We start from the raw sequence: 17,321 nt of genomic DNA on the forward strand, positions 1-17,321 counted from the left end.
TTCCCCAACCCATTCCCACAACAAGTTTTACAAGACAAGAAGTAGTTGTAAGCATGTTTAAGAAATTTCTCTTAACAAATTTCTCAAGTGTTCAAAACTATGGCTTGTAAGGAAATCAATCTAATTTCCTTATAAAATCAGTACAGTTTTGTTTGATGAAACCTAAGAAATTCAATATTAAACATCATGGTTTCATATCTTTATTTCCATTTCAAGTTTTCTTCAGCTTAATTACATTTTCCTTTTGCTCCTGTATCCTTCGCATCCCCAGTGTCATCTATTACATACTCTCCTTTCAGCCCCTTCAAAACTTTCTGAAAATTAATGTAAAGGAAGGTAAAAATATAGACAACAGTATATAATAAAAACTAAACATTTGAGGTACATTACCTTGCTCAGAAATTATGCCTGTCAGGCAGGTAAATTAAGATTAAGTGTCAACTATCCAAAATTTTCCCATCTCTAAAATTGCAAACCAAAAGCATGGGTTAACCCCTTTGGTAAAAGGTCAATTTTTCGACTTTTTGAACTTTTTTTTATAGCCTAGAAAGGCGTTTTTTCCTTCTAGAATATCGTAAAAGACATTTTCCTGGCCCATATTGCCTAAAAAAAAAAGATTGAAATATGGCTATTTTTGGACAAAAACCATGGGTTAACCCCTTTGGAAAAATGTCAATTTTTCGACTTTTTGAACTTTTTTGTTTTTATAGCTTAGAAAGACGTTTGTTCGTTCTGGAATATCGTAAAAGACATTTTCCTTGCCTATATTGTATAAAAACAATGTCGGAAATAAAGCCATTTTTGGACCAAAACCATCGGTTAACCCCTATGAAAATATGTCAATTTTTTGACTTTTTGAACTTCTTGTTTTTATAGCCTAGAAAGGCGTTTTTTCGTTTTAGAATATCGTGAAAAACATTTTAAAGGCCTATATTGCCTAAAAAAAAAAAGAAGTAGGAAAAATGGCCGCTTTTCGAACAAAACCATGGGTTAACCCCTTTGGAAAAATATCAATTTTTCGACTTTTTGAACTTCTTCTTTTTATAGCCTAGAAAGGCGTTTTGTCGTTCTAGAATATGGTAAAAGACATTTTTCTGGCCTATATTGCTTAAAAAAAAAGGTGGAAAAATGGCCATTGTTGGACCAAAACCATGGGTTAACTCCTTGGGAAAAATGTCAGTTTTTAAACTTTTTGAACTTTTTGTTTTTATAGCCTAAAAAGGCGTTTTTTCGTTCTAGAATATCGTAAAAGACATTCTCCTCGCCAATATTGCCTAAAAAAAAAAGTTGAAAAATATGACCATTTTTGGACCAAAAGCATAGGTTAACCCCTTTCAAAAAATGTCAATTTTTCGACTTTTTGAACTTTTTGTTTTTATAGCCTAAAAAGGTGTTTTTTGCTTCTAGAATATCGTAAATGTCATTTTGTTGGCTTAGATTCCCTCCCCCCCAAAAAACAATGGTCGAAAAAGGGCCATTTTTTGGGCGAAAACCATAGGTTAACCCCTTTGGAAAAATGTCAATTTTTCGACTTTTTGAATCTCTTGTTTTTATAGCCTAGAAAGGCCTTTTTCCGTCCTAGAATATCGTAAAAGTCATTTTGCTGGCCTATATTGCCTAAAGAAAAATATGGAAAAATGGCCATTTTTGGACCAAAACGATGGGTTACCCCCTTTGGAAAAATATCAATTTTTCGACTTTTTGAACTTCTGTTTTTATACCCTCGAAAGGAGTTTTTTTGTTCTAGAATATCGTAAAAGACATTTTCCTGGCCTATATTGCCTAAAAAAAAAATTGAAATATGGCCATTTATGGACCAAAACCATGGTTTAACCCCTTTGCAAAAATGACAATTTTTAAACTATTTGAAGTTATTTTTTTATAGCCTAGAACAGCATGTTTTCGTTGTACAATATGGTAGAAGATATTTTCCTGGCCTCTTTTTCCTAAAAAAAAAAAAGTGTTTGAAATGTGGCCATTTTTGGACCAAAACCATGGGTTAACCCCTTTGGAAAAATGTCAGTTTATCGACTTTTTGAACTTCTCGTTTTTATTGCCTGGAAAGGCGTTTTTTTGTTCTAGAATATCGTAAAAGACATTTTCCTGGCCTATATTCCCAAAAAAAAAAGGTGGGAAAGTGGCCATTTTTGTACCAAACCATGGATTAACCCCTTAAAAAAATGTTAATTTTTCGACTTTTTGAACTTCTTCTTTTTAAAGCCTAGAAAGGCGTTTTTTTCGTTCTACAATATCGTAAAAGACATTTTCCTGGCCTATACTGCGTATGAAAAAAATGCACAAAAATGACCGTTTTTGGACCAAAACCATGGTTTAACCCCTTTGGAAAAATGTCAATTTTTAAACTTTTTGAACTTATTGTTTTTACAGCCTAGAACGGCATTTTTTCGTTCTAGAATATCGTAAAAGACAATTTCCTGGCCTATATTGCCAAAAAAAAGAAGTTGAAAAAATTGCCATTTTTGGACAAAAACCATGGGTTGACCCCTTTGGAAAAAAGTCAATTTTTCGACTTTTTGAACTTTTTTGTTTTTATAGCCTAGAAAGGAGTTTGTTCGTTCTGGAAAATCGTAAAAGACGTTTTCCTTGCCTATATTGCCTAAAAAAAATGTCGGAAATAAGGCCATTTTTGGACCAAAACCATGGGTTAACCCTTTTAAAAAAATGTCATTTTTTTTTTTACTTCTTGAACTTCTTGTTTTTAAAGCCTAGAAAGGCGTTTTTTCGTTGTATAATATCGTAAAAGTCATTTTGCTTGCCTACATTACCTAAAAAAAAGGTGGAAAAATTGGCCATTTTTGTACCCAAAGCATGGGTTAACCCCTTTAAAAAAATGTCCATTTTTCGACTTTTTGAACACTTTGTTTTTATAGCCTAGAAAGGCGTTTTTTTGTTCTAGAATATCGTAAAAGACATTTACCTGGCCTATATTGCCTAAAAAAAAAAGTACAAAAATGGCCATTTTTAGACCAAAAGCATGGGTTAACCCCTTCGGAAAAATGTCAATGTTTCGACCTTTTTAACTTCTTGTTTTTATAGCCTAAAAAGTCGTTTTTCTTGTTCTAGAATATCGTAAAAGACATTTTCTTGGCCTAAATTCCCTAAAAAAAAAAGGTAGGAAATTTGCCATTTTTGGACCAAAAGCATTGGTTAACCCCTTTGGTAAAATGTCAATTTTTCGACCATTTGAACTTGTTTTTTTTACAGACTAGAATGGCGTTTTTTCGTTCTAGAATATCGTAAAGACATTATCCTGGCCCATATTGCATTAAAAAAAAAGTAGGAAATATCCTCATTTTTGGAAAAAAACCATGGGTTAACTCCTTTGGAAAAATGTCAATTTTTATACTTTTTGAACTTTTTTGTTTTTATAGCCTTGAAAGGCGTTTTCTCGTTCTAGAATATTGTAAAGGACATTATTCTGGTCTATATTGCCTGAAAAAATAAGGTAGGAAATTTGCCATTTTTGGACAAAAACCATGGCTTAACCCCTTTGGAAAAATGTCCATTTTTCGACTTTTTGAACACTTTGTTTTTATAGCCTAGAAAGGCGTTTTTTTGTTCTAGAATACCGTAAAACACATTATTCTGGCCTATATTGCCTAAAAAAAAAGTTGAAAATATGCCCATTTTTGGACAAAAACCATGCCTTAACCCCTTTGGAAAAATATCCATTTTTTGACTTTTTGAACACTTTGTATTTATAGCCTAGAAAGGCGTTTGTTCGTTCTAGAATATCGTAAAAGACTTTTTCCTGGCATATATTGCCTAAAAAAAATTGTCGGAAATATGGCCATTTTTGGACCAAAACCATAGGTTAACCCGTTTGGAAAAATGTCAATTTTTTTGACTTTTTGAGCTTTTTGTTTTTATAGCCTAGAAAGGCGTTTCGTTCTAGAATATCGTAAAAGTCATTTTGGTGGCTTATATTGCCTAAAAAAAAGGTGGAAAAATTGGCCATTTTTGGACCAAAAGCATGGGTTAACCCCTTTGGTAAAAATGTCAATTTTTGGCCTTTTTGAATTTTTTGTTTTTATAGCTTAGAAAGGCGTTTGTTCGTTCTAGAATATCGTAAAAGACATTTTCCTGGCCAATATTACCAAAAATAAAAAGAATGGAACAGTTACCTTTTTTTGACCAAGACCATGGACTACCCCTTTTCGAAAAATCCCAATTTTTCGACTTCTTTTGACTTGTTGTTTTTTTAGTGCAGAAAGGCGTTTTTTTCGTTCTAGAATATCTTGAAACACATTATCCTGTCCTTTTTTGCCTAAAATAAAAAGATGGAAAAATTGCCAATTTTTCATCAAAACTATGGACTAATCCTTTTAGAAAAATGCCCTCCTTTCGACTTTTTTTCTTCTTGTTTTTCATTGTCTAGGAAGGCTTTTTTTTTCTTTCTAAAACATACTAAAAAACATATTTTAACCCTATTTCGCCTAAAATAAAAAGATGGAAAATTGCGAATTTTTGACCAAAACCATTCACTATCCCCTTTGGAAAAATCCCAGTTTTTGGACTTTTTTGAATTACTGTTTTTATAGTCTTTAAAGGAGGTTTTTCTTTCTATAATATCATGAAACACATTTTCCATGCCCATTGTACCAAAAATGAAAAGAATCGAACAATTGCCAAGTTTTGACTAAGACCATGGACTATCCCCTTTCGAAAAATCCCAATTTTTCGACTTCTTTTAACTTGTTGTCTTTATAGTCTAGACACCAATTTTTGACCCAGACTGACTGTTTTAACTTTTTGTTTTTATAGTCTAGAAAGGGGTTCTATTTTTCTACAATATCGTGAAACACCTTTTCCTGGCCTATTTTGTTTGAAATAAAAAGACGGAAACTCTTTTTTACTTTCTATAATATCCTGAAATACATTTTCCTGACCTTTTTTGCTTAAAAGAAAAAGATGGAAAAATTGCCAACTTTTTGACTGAGACCATGGACTAAACCCATTTGGAAAAATCCCAATTTTTCAGGTGGACCGGAAGCCCTATGAATGGCTCACAAGATTTGTTTAGAAAACAATAGATAGCCCTAACCCAAACAAAACTAACAATAAACCCCCACTCTGAAACAATAGAGCTTCGGGTCTTGGTCAAAAATATGAAATGTTTTCCATCCATTTATTTTAGGAAAAATAGAACAGGAAAATGTTATTGTCGATATTCTAGATAGAACGAAGCCTTTCTAGACTATAAAAATATAAACGTAAAGGAAATCGGAAAAACTGCATTTTTGCGAACGTGTCATCTTTAAGGCAAAATAGGGGAAGAAAATTTGTTTCTTGAATTCCCCGCACCCAAAAAACTGACAACCAGGAATGCGGTGCGGGATAAGCAGACAATTCTTAGCCCATTTATTGAACTAACCAACTAATTACAAAATCAAACAAACTATACGTTTGATGCGGCCAAAGTAAATTGAGTAAACAAAACCACTTACAATAACTGTCAATCATCAGGAAAACACAACTAAAATCGTTACAAGGAAATGGATTACAGGATTTCAATCAAAATATAAAAAAGAACAAAAATTTAACTGTCCGCTTGTAAAAATCCACAATGAAACTTGTTTACTGTTCAGCGAATATATACTTGCTACTTTGCATATCACACTTTCTTCTCATAATCTCATGCCGGCACTTAAAACACACTGCCGACAAATGCACCTGTGCTTGGGAATTCAAGAAACCATTTATCTTTTGTTTCATTACGCTTCGCTGCATTCAGGCAAAGATAAATGAACAATTCTTGAATTCCCCGCACCCAAAAAACTGACAACCAGGAATGCGGTGCGGGATAAGCAGGCAATTCACAATCAGTGGCAAAAGCATATAAGGATACAAGATAAGGCAATGTTCATTAAGCAAACATATTTACCGTATAGTAAATAGTTAATCGCTTGGATACCGTAAGGGTACTGTCCGAAAAATGTTAAGCATATCCACCTGTGGCAAGGATACTGCTCATCAAGCATCGTTAAGCTATCAGAATTGATTGGGCAAATGTAAATCTCTCCATATTGCTGCATACAACACAACTCGCACAATGTTTATCAAGCAAATCACATACTGAAAATTAAAGAGCCAAATTTCTAGATACCACAAGGGTATTTTCCAAAGATTCATCGACATAACCATCTGCGGCTTGGATACTGCGCCAACCACCATGTCTACGCCAAACTCTCCCAGAAACTCCGCTGCGTGCTGCTTGGGAAGCACCACCTGAACGAAGGCTATGTAAACCAAATTCGTTTGAGTCTAAACCAAGTTCGGAAATCATTTGGCGAAACTGTTCCCGTGCCCGAGAATATGACAGAGGAGCTTGTCGCAGCTTGTACCCGGTACCCAATTTCTGGCAGAGACAAAATAATGACTGAGATGGTTGATGCTCTCCGCGCTGAAGGAATAACTCTAGCAGTTTCACTGGACAAGAGCTAGAAGGTAAACGAGCAACTTTAACCACAGATCCCTGACGGAATTGATCGTTCTTACGTCTGTCTAGGAAAACAGACATGTGGGTGGCGCAAAACTTTAAGTCACAGGCACGTAAGTCACGCAGCTCTGACCAACGTAGGAAGGCACAAAAACCAAGCGCAACCAGCGACACCATTTGCAAGTTCGGTAGAGAAGCACGAGGGTGACCATAGGAACGAATTAGCGCCCAAACGTGATGAGATTCAATAGGCTGTTTTTTCTTAGATGGGCCAGCCAGGAGGCGTTTAAAACCAGCCAAGGTCTGAGAAACGAGCGGATCGTCGACAGGATTAGGACATCCAAGTTTCTTATGTAGCCATGCAATGCCATAAGCTGCTCCAAGGATTGACGAGCGAGATAAGCCACGGTCTGAAAGACTTGTTAAGTAGAGAGCAAGAGCGGTTGGGTTAGACTGTAAAGGAGGAAACGAGTAAGACTTGCACCAGTCAATCCATCGATTGGCTGCCCCTGCATACGAAGACACGGTTGAAGCGGCACAGTCATTAAGTATGACAGTCTTTAACAGTTCAACAAGCCTCTGAATCTCCGCGTTGCTCCGTTGGAAAGGCGACAAGCCTAAAGTGAAAAATCAACAATGTCCAAAACATGGCACTTTAAAGACAGGAACAACATCCAATTGCTACACAGCACTAAACGCGCAAGATACACAACGTCTGCAACGAAAACTGCCCACATGGCAAGTTAACACAGCACCAGTACACACTCCAACACATGGAGACTTGGCCCACTCGGCGTCAACTGGTAAGCAAATCCAGGCAAAAGGATAGGAGTCCACTTGACTCTAAAATGAACACACTACTGTGTCAGCACTGCCCTCTCGGCTTGCTTCAGCTGCACAACTCGTGCGCACTAGTACAGCTCCAAGTCCACTGACTTGCACAGAGCAAAGGCCCACACCTAGGCCAAAAAGGCTCAGACAAAACAAAAACAAAAAATTAGGCTGAACAACTCGTTCAAGGTACTCATCTAATACCCGAAAAACGTTCTACAGCAAAACTAAGGAAATGCAATTCTCAAAGCAAATACCCTACACGAGGGAATACCATGCCCGAAAAAATCCGCGGCTGCGGAACCAGGGAGAAAAGTAGACTCATGTAAAGGAATCTCCCGCCAGTCAAGAACAAAAGGGTGGAAAACCCCGGGGCTTCGAGACACCAACGGCCACCAATGAGCAGATTGCCAAAAGGGGATAATGAGAGTGCCCTGTTCTTTACCCACTTTCATGTGATTGATAACCCTGGGAATAAGGAAGACTGGGGGGACCAACCAATTGTTTTCCCCTCCCCAGCTGACGGTAAAAGAATCAACAGTTTCGGTCCCAGGACACCACCATCGAGAACAAAACCTGGGCAACTGGAAAGAATTATGACTCGCAAAACGATCTACGGTGTGGGGTCCCCACAGAGTATCCAACTGGCGAAAATGGACAGGGTTGAGCATCCAATCATCGGTGTCGACAACTTTCGACCAATAATCAGCTTTAAAATTAAAATGGCGAGGTATCCACTCCGCAGAAAAGCGAATGCCTGCTTCATGGCGCAAATTGTAAATGGCAACCGCTTCTTTTTGCAAATGAGGCTTACTACTGCCGACGGACAAAATACTGCAGACGCTCTGATTGTCAGATCTATGCTTGCACTCCTTGCCCGCCAAAAGACCGGAAAACGACTGAAGAACAAATCTAATTGCACGAATCTCGCGGAAAGAAGAGCTGCATAGGGCCTCGGAACCCAACCAGTTCCCTCTAGCGATGTGCGTACCAAATTGAACAATAAATCCCGCCCAACCCACATTGCTGGCATCAGAATAAGACAAAAGCTCTATCTTCGGGGAGGGCCTCCAGATTGGTTTTCCGCACAAACGAAAGAAATTATCTCTCCAAAAATTAAGTTCCTCTACAGCTTCACGCGTTAAAGCCACCTTGCAGCTAAGGCTATGAACGCTATTAAGGACTGCGTACAAGGCTCGGGTGCGCAAACGCACAACTGGACCTAATGCGAGCTCCATAGAAATAAGGGTACCCGTAAAACGAGACACATCCCTAGCCGTGGGTGAAACATCGTCAAGAAGCAGTGAAATCAGATTAAACAGGTGATCAATCTTGCCTGGTGGGATACTAAATTCTCCTTTGGTAAGGTCCAAAATAAAGCCTAAGTGCTCCCCTTTTTGACGCGGTTCAAAATTGCTCTTTTCCTCATTCACTAGCAGGCCAAGGCGATCAAGATCGCCTCGCACTAGTTGCGCTTCCTGAGAACACGAATCTTTACTTGAATCGGCGCCGATACCGTCGTCCAAATAGACAGAAATCCTAATGCCTTGCGACCGCCAGTGTGCAACAACTGGTCTTAACAATTTGGTAAAAACATAAGGAGACGTACTTAAACCAAAAGGAAGCGAACAAAACAAAAAATAGCGCGGCTTCCCATCGAAAGTAAACGAAAAAGCCAAATACTTCCAATGCTCTTGAAAAATGTCAACATGATGGTAGCCATTACGAAGATCGAAAGTAAAAAACCAATCATCTGGCTGAAGAATTTCCGCCACGACTCGGAGGTCTTCGAACTTAAACTTACGCTTGGCTAGGTGCTTGTTAAGAAAGCGAAGGTCAAGAATCAATCGAAGTTTGCCATTCTTTTTAGGAACTACACCTAAGGGACTGCAAACATGAACTTGGTCACGCTTGACTTCCACCGCGCTTCCCGCCAACAACAATTGCTCGATAGCCTCACAAACAAAAGATCTATTGTCAACAGCGCTTTTATGATTACTAAAGAAATACTTCACTGGAATTGAAACAAATGGTAACTTATAACCGCTTTCAATGACACTAAGAACAAAAGAAGAGGCCCCAATAGAACGCCAAACATGCAAAAACTTGCGCAAGCGGCCTCTAATCCAAAATACTGAGGAAACGCCCGTGTCAAGTTCAGCCTCGCCGCGCTCCGAAAATTCGTCAAAGTCAGAGTCAGCTAGTCATTTAGCGGAAGAGGAGACTTTACAGTCCTTGATGAAATGGCCTGCTTCGCCGCAACCAAAGCAGCGATAAACAGAAGCTTTTTTCTCCGGTACAGGATTAACCAAAAGCTGACCGACATCCGGGCGAAAATCCACGATTCTATGTGACGGACCAAAATTTACACTGGGGCCGCTTTTGGAAGATGTAGACTGAGACTTAAAACGAGTCCCCATTTTGCTTCTCAGGCTATTTTTTCGATTTCGCTTCTCCCGAGACCTCTCAGCTTCCTTGCGCGCGACACGAAGTTTCTTTTCTTCTTCGTCATTTTTAGTGAGTGGGTCTGCCTCAAAATATTCTACCACGTCCCAGCCATCCCGGTCAGCAATAGAAATAAGCTTATTTCTGTTATCAAGGAGTGACATACCTTCGTTGGCAATCTTAGTAATCGCGTCATCCGCCCCAGCCCTCTCTAAAATCTGATTGAACTTATCCTTGACGTCAGTGTTGAACTTGAACTGTTTCTTGTTACTCTTATATTTGAACTCGGGCTCCTCCTCTGCAGACTTGCGTTTTAGTGAGTCGAGCTGTTCCTTGACAACCTTGACCTCCTCCGTTTTCGCCTCCAGGGCCTTTAAGATTTCCTTCGCCCAAGTTGGGGGCTCAGGGCTGCGAGAAGCGGAACGACTTCTACGGTGCGAACGCTCGCGGACACTCCTCCGCGAAGGCGAAGAACTACGGCCAGAACCGCTTGAAGCTGCAACATGTGAACGTGAACTACGACGGCCTGAACTTCGATGTTCTCTTGTTCTGGACGGCCGGGCAACAGGGTCTTCAATGTCCGCGTTGACTCTCGAAACATGAGAACGAACTGAAGCAGGGCGACCACGACGGCCCCGCGCCATGTGGACGACAAAGGAGGAACGAGCTAAGAATTTAACTGTCCGCTTGTAAAAATCCACAATGAAACTTGTTTACTGTTCAGCGAATATATACTTGCTACTTTGCATATCACACTTTCTTCTCATAATCTCATGCCGGCACTTAAAACACACTGCCGACAAATGCACCTGTGCTTGGGAATTCAAGAAACCATTTATCTTTTGTTTCATTACGCTTCGCTGCATTCAGGCAAAGATAAATGAACAATTGGTGATATTCTACATAGGACAAAAAGCCTTTGTAGACCATGAAAATATCGAGTTAAAAGCGTTGAGAAAGTTGCATTTTGTCAAAGGGGTTAATCCATGGTTTTGGTCAAAAATTTGAAATAATTTTCATACGTTCATTTTAGGGAAAATAGGGCAAGAAAATGTGTTTGGTTGTTTGTTTGTTGTTGTTGTTTTTTTCTTAACAGAAAGAAAGCCTTTCTATGCAAAAGAAACATTATCTTGAAAGAAGTAAGTTGAAAAAATGCATTTTTGCCAAGGGCGGTTAGTCCATGGTTTTGGTCAAAAATATGAATTTTTTTTCCATCTTTTTCTTTTAGGAAGAATAAAGCAGAAAATGTGTTTGTCGATATTCTAGATAATAAAATGGCCCTTTTAGACTATAAAAATGTCGACTTAGAAAAAGTCGAAAAAAATGCATTTCTCCAAGGGGTTAGTCTATGTTCTGGTCAAAGCTTAGATATTTTTTCATTTGCTTATTTTAGGCAAAATAGGCCAAGAAAATGGGTTTGGTGGTACTCTAGACAGAAAAAAAGCCTTTCTATGCTATAAAAGCGTTATCTTAAAAAAAGATGAAAAAAAAGCATTTTTGCAAAGGTTGGTTAGGCTATGGTTTTGGTTAAAAGAGGAAAGGTTTTCCATCTATTTATTTTAAGGAAAATAGAACAGGAAACTATCATTGACGATATTTTAGATAGAAAAAAAGCCTTTCTAGACTATAAAAACATTAAAAACTGTTTTTTTGCGTCCGAAATTTACAATAACTGACGAAAAAAATAGAAGAAAAAAAAAATAGCAAGAACGGGAAGAAAGAAAGGAGGAAAGGGGAAAATCAATGGTTGTACGCAATTTTACATTGACTGTTTTGGAGATTTTGGCCAAAAAAGCTTTACAGCGCGAAGAGCTCTGTTTGGCGGTAACATATTTAAAATCGAGTTACGTAAATTTTATAAATTTTGATGGGTGCTTGGCATATTATATACGATTAGACAATTACTGAACAGAATTTTGCTACCTAGTTTAATACTTCCAGTTAACGATATGTTTACAATATTCAACTAAAAACTGCTCTTCAAATTCGCGAGAAAAGAAAACGTGAACAATCAATCAAACATGTAGATTATAAGTATTAAGTTATTCTCCGTCATTTCCATGTTCCTCATCTTAGCCACTAACATAAGGCCAGTATCTTTGGTAGGTTCCAGTCCACCCCTCATGGAAACGAGTGTCAGAGTTGCCTACGTTGCTGATGAAACGAATCCAGAGATAGGTGTTGGAAGTGAAGGAACCAGACGGAATACTGTGCCCCGACCAGCCGTTAGTAAGCACTGTATCACCAAATCTATAAACAAGCCACAAATCAAAGTTAACACGTACAAGAGATATTGCCCGAAAGAGGCGACCAGTTAATAATAACATTTTTACACGTGACATTAGGAAGTAACATAATTGTAACGTAACATGACACAACATAACAACGTTTTTATTCACGATGATGAGCAGATTAAAACTCGAGTTACTATACTCCTATTACGTTTCTTAAAATTAAATTTCTCTCCTCTCCCACCCTCATTACATTTTCTACTGGTCTAAGCTTTTTACAGCTGGAAAAGTTCCCCAACAGCTCTTACTGGTCAATTCGAGGTCATATGATATCAAACAACTATGACATCTAATTTAACTACGACCAAAAGCTTCTGAGAAGGCAAGATTGCACAATGTATGATGTCAGATCATAACAGCGCATTGCAGCGGCAACCAATGTTAACCGGTGGCTTAGATTTGCTTTCCCGAATTAATTTTACACGTAGAAGGTTTCCGTCGGGGGTTAATAATATACAATAAAGCCTAGTCACTCATAAACCTGGGTAATTTTGTTTGCACTTGGAAAATATTGAGATTCATGGGATTACCACTAGATTCGGAGAAACTTTAACTAAGATTTGTAGTGGACAACTTAGTTGCAACACCTGCCACTGGAATAAACTTTAACCAGACATACCTAAAAAGCTTGATAAAATCAGATTTTTACTTTGGATTTCCTTCTTTCACTTTGATAAGGCTGGTTCAACCAGAGTTGATCAAGAAAACCTAGCTTTTAGCCAGACTCTTGATAATCCTGTTTACGGAGGAAAGGTGGGGGAGAGGGGGTTTTGGGGCTAGTAATAGTACGTCTCTGTTCTATTGAGTATTTTATGGTGACTAAAGGTGTGACTATTCAAATAGAACGGCAGTATGATGACATGGTGTGTTTGTTTTCAGCATTTTAAAAAATGAAATTTGGACAGTTTGTCTGACCGCTTTTGGGAGAAAAGGGTTTAATATTTTTCTTGTATGCCCTTCCTTTCCGTAAATGGAAATAGTCTCGCAGAACATTAAGATAGATTGCAGTCACCTTCCTGAAGTTATGGCAACCGTGTCATAGCCACTTTCAGTCGCAAAATCCGTGAATATATGTTCAGCGGTCTCTGTGGTGCGGTAGACTAACCAAACGCAATCGAGGCTATCCGCGTAACCATTCGGATAGCCTGGAGAGGAAATTGTTCCACTTCCATCTTCATATACACCGCCACAGGACGTGTCTGTAAAGAAGTATCAAAGAACAAACAAGGTTAACCATCTTTCATGGTTTGACCTTGCGAAAAAAATCCTTGGAATGTTACATGGATATGCACTTGCTTAAATGAGAACTGGAAGACAATCATGCTTGTCTGCGGCTTAATCTTATTCGTATTTGGCCAAACGATCCTCAAAATTCAGGAAGCCTCATTTACAGTTCGTTTTTTCCTTTCATCCCAGTTGATGACACTGTGTTAGTCGACTAGTCATGAAGCTTAAAAGGACAGGTAATGGAATGGAAAAGTTAAGACACAACCTGTACAATTAAAGCAGGAAAGCAAAGACAAATACATAAATTTGTCCGGATTTACTACTTGAGATAAAAAAAAGTTACTTCTATTGCATTGTGAACGAAGCCACAAGAGAATTCTACTTCAAAAAAACAACAACAAAAAAAAAACAAAAGAAATTTTATGTTCAACGAGTGTCTTTATATCTGATCAAGACATGGATAAACTTTACCTCCAATTTTTTAGACCAAAATAACCCCAAATTTAAACATTAGTGCAAGAATAAGTTCATCTATATCAGAGATTTTGAAGCCGTTTAAAAACCTCGCAGTCGTGTATTATCAGGTTTAAAAAGTCTCGGCTTCGCCTAGAGTTCTTAAACCTGATAATTCTCTCCTGCTCGTTTTTTTTAAAAAGTACTTAAAATCATCTATCTCGTATTACTAAAAACTGAATCATTGGAGAATTTAATTCTAGAGCTCTGACTGGCTTAGCCATCATGGTATATAAGCCATTATACCTTATACCATGCTCTCCAAACATAGTAACTGTACGCGTCTGCTCAAAATTAAAAACAAACTGAATTCGGTTGTTTTTACAAATAAAGTCGGGACGAATTCTGAATATTTTGTGGGCTTTTTTGATAAAACAATTATTCACTAGCGCTTGTTGGATATGAGATGATTATAGCCAACTCATATGCAACGCACACTCGTGAAATAATTGTTAATTATCCTCCCCATATGGCCATATTACCTCGAAGAATATGAATTTTGCTTTCCAAAATTTTGCCTTGATGACCAACGAATGGTAGAGTCGAGAGTCAAGTCGTTGGCGGGTTCAGCAGTTATTTGGCCTCTCAGTTCGTTTTGTTTGATGCCCTAAAGCCTCGACTGTTTACATTTTTGGCTAAAAACTATAAACAAAACACCAACGTTTATTGCAGTGGTTCAATAAACCACTTGTGCGACGACGACTTTTTGCAACAAAAAGCAAAAATCATTTCGTTTTTTATATATATATTTAACAATTATTCCTCGAGCCCGAATGGGCTCTGAGTCAATAGCCCATGAGGCCGAAGGCCAAATGGGCTATTGACTCAGAGGCCATGAGGAATAATTGTTTTAGTAAAATCCAACTAGTTGGTCAAAAATATCGAGAATAAAAATCTTTTAGCTAGTTAAAGCTAGACTTTAATCCTTAATTTTTTGCCGCCAAAAAGCCCACGCTTTTCGCTACTAGCTAGTGGGCTATAACATATAGCCTAGTAGTAGCTCAACCAATCAGAACGCAGCATTGATAATAGACCACTAGTTGGATTTTACTAAATATATATAGCCCTAGTTTGTACAAGAAAGGAAAACCCTGAAGAATTATAGAATTACATTAACTGCAAGGAATGCTGGTTAATATAAGAAAAACCAAATCTTCAACGACGTTTCACAGGAAAACTACACGACAGAGCATACTGATTACAACACTTTACTCACCAACTTGCTGGTAACTAAAACTAAATCCCTTCTTTGTTGTAGCTCCATTGCTGATAAATCTCACTCGCAGGACATTTCCGGATGAGGTAAAAGGGGGCGGTTTGTAAGTTGTTCCATCAAATATAATGGTTGGTTTTTCGTAATGGTTTGTATCGTAGATCATCAGATAGTCCTTGCCACTCTCTGTTTTGAATTCCGTAAAGTCAAGCCGGATTTTTTTGTTCACCGGAACTTGAATCTGCCACGTACAGTATTCGTCATCATTGTAATTTGCAGGATAATTTGACGAATTCACGGTTCCACTTGGACCACTTAAAAACTGCCCACAGCTCGTAACTGAAATTAAAAAATGTAGAATTTCATTGAGACTAGTGTGCTCACTCAAGATCGAATTTGAAGTCGGAAGTTGTACTTTTGATCCAGAAGAAGAGGATACCACACAAGGCGTCGCCTCTGCAATTGGGATAAGGACCCCAACAGAGGAGAACGAAAGCTCTCTTAATCCGGGGTCTACAGGTCCGTTTCTGGAAATTAAATGTTGGCAAATTTTCTACGCCAAAATAAAATATTCAAATCAAAATCTGTAAAGAAAAGAAGCATCGGTTCTACCCAAAGAACCATTTCATTCAACCTGTAGTATTGTACTTTTTGTTCTGCAAACCTACATGTATTGAAACCTCTGTCTTGAATGTAAACAACAACAGCTTTCTAAATCCGTTAATTGTCGAAAGAAACGGGATCCGGAAATTAGTCATTAGGCCACCGAACCTCTACCTCTATCGAAAATTTATTTTCAAACCTTAACGCAGTTAATTACCTTATTATTATTATTATTATTATTATTTTTTGATTTCGTTTAATTCTTTTTACTGAACATCACTTTGAGCAAAGCACAGCTCCTCTAAGAGCGCGTTTGATTGACCGCATGGGAATAAGAATAGAAAGAAGAAACTAAAAAATCACTTTTTTCACAGGTAGCCCAAGCTTCGAAATACGAGCGTCGGCGAGCATCGGCATTGTTGGGTAACATTCTAAATAGAAGGATTTGTATGGGGAAAAAACATATCGTTTCTGTAACCTACAAAAAGGAAATGATTTCAATTAAAAAAAAAAAAACAGCTTACCTTACTTAAAATATGTGTTACGTCTCTCCTGTGTGGTCCACGGGCCGATTTATGGCCGTTTAATGGGTTTTTATGTAAACGGCTCTATATAAAGGTAAACCTTTATACCTACCTGGGGTAAGATCTAGAAATCTGGTGGAAATTATTAATTAAGATGACTGATCTAACTTTCCCGTGGTCTAAAAATTCGCGGTAGAAGAGGTTTTTGTCACAATTTCCTGAGTGTTGTTATTCACGAACACAATCAGTTAAACACGCTAAGCAACAGTTTGTCTTTTTACTTACCCTCACAGATAGGCTGACTTCCTGTCCAGCTTCCATCTGCTTGACAAGTTCTGGTTAGGTCACCAACAAGTTTATACTGAGGGTCACACTCTAACAGCACTGTGCTCAGGAAAGTAAAGACGTCACCATATCTGACTCCGTTATCTGGTGTACCTGGATCACCACAGTTGACAACTAAAAATAACAGGATTACTCTCTCACTCGTATTTGGCGTTGTAAATTTTAATTATTCATTAAAAGTTAGAATTCAATTGGTAGAGTTTGAGTTACATATACGCTTCTGTCATCAACTGCCGAAGGTAAATTATTAAACAGAAGAATTTAATGTCGATACAAAAATCTGCTCAGCTAATTCATATTTCTTCAACTTTTAGCGAGGTCTAGTGATAGAGGTACGTTAAAAGCACACAACTCAGGAACTACGGGATATCCAGGTAACCGCGTGAAAAAGATGTTTTAAAATGGCTTACCAATGTTTATTTTTGTTCAAATTAACGCTTTTAAAAGTGTTTCTGCGTTATTCCTTATAACAACTTATTGCAAGAACAAAAGAATTTATTCAACTTACTTTCACACGTAGGCTGAGTTCCAGTCCACAAGCCATTATCCTCACATGTTCGTACAGCAGACCCTTGTAATGTATAACCAACGTTGCACTCGAATTTAATCGAGTTACCATACTGGTAAGACGACGAATTCTTATTTCCATTTTCAGGTACACCAGGATTGCCGCAGGAGCGCTCTGCGAGAAAAACCCAAGACAATAAAGGTATCTGTTCTATGTATTCAAATGCTAGCTCAGTTTCTTATATAGACCTCAGGCATGACTTTTGTACCTTTTTCTATCGATTCCATCTTGTCGGTTTATCTACTACCCTGTTTGTTTCATGCGTGTTCGTTTTCCCTTTCCTGAATGTTGTTGCTATTTC

At 37.9% G+C, this 17,321-nt stretch overlaps 1 protein-coding gene across 1 annotated transcript in view; it reads right to left on the reverse strand.

The window, feature by feature from the left end:
• Nucleotides 1-11,641: 11,641 nt before the first annotated feature.
• Nucleotides 11,642-17,321, reverse strand: part of LOC140947610 (sushi, von Willebrand factor type A, EGF and pentraxin domain-containing protein 1-like) — a 42,312-nt gene continuing 36,632 nt past the window's right edge. Inside the window, exons 30-34 of the mRNA XM_073396759.1 lie at nt 16,961-17,134; nt 16,393-16,566; nt 14,984-15,319; nt 13,040-13,226; nt 11,642-11,986 (exon numbers count right to left, since the gene is read on the reverse strand). Of these exons, the coding sequence (XP_073252860.1) occupies nt 11,809-11,986; nt 13,040-13,226; nt 14,984-15,319; nt 16,393-16,566; nt 16,961-17,134 (1,049 nt within the window). The 3' untranslated portion in view covers nt 11,642-11,808. The remainder of the gene's footprint in view (nt 11,987-13,039; nt 13,227-14,983; nt 15,320-16,392; nt 16,567-16,960; nt 17,135-17,321) is intronic.

Source organism: Porites lutea, chromosome 9, assembly GCF_958299795.1.
Source record: "Porites lutea chromosome 9, jaPorLute2.1, whole genome shotgun sequence".
Taxonomy (NCBI): domain Eukaryota; kingdom Metazoa; phylum Cnidaria; class Anthozoa; order Scleractinia; family Poritidae; genus Porites; species Porites lutea.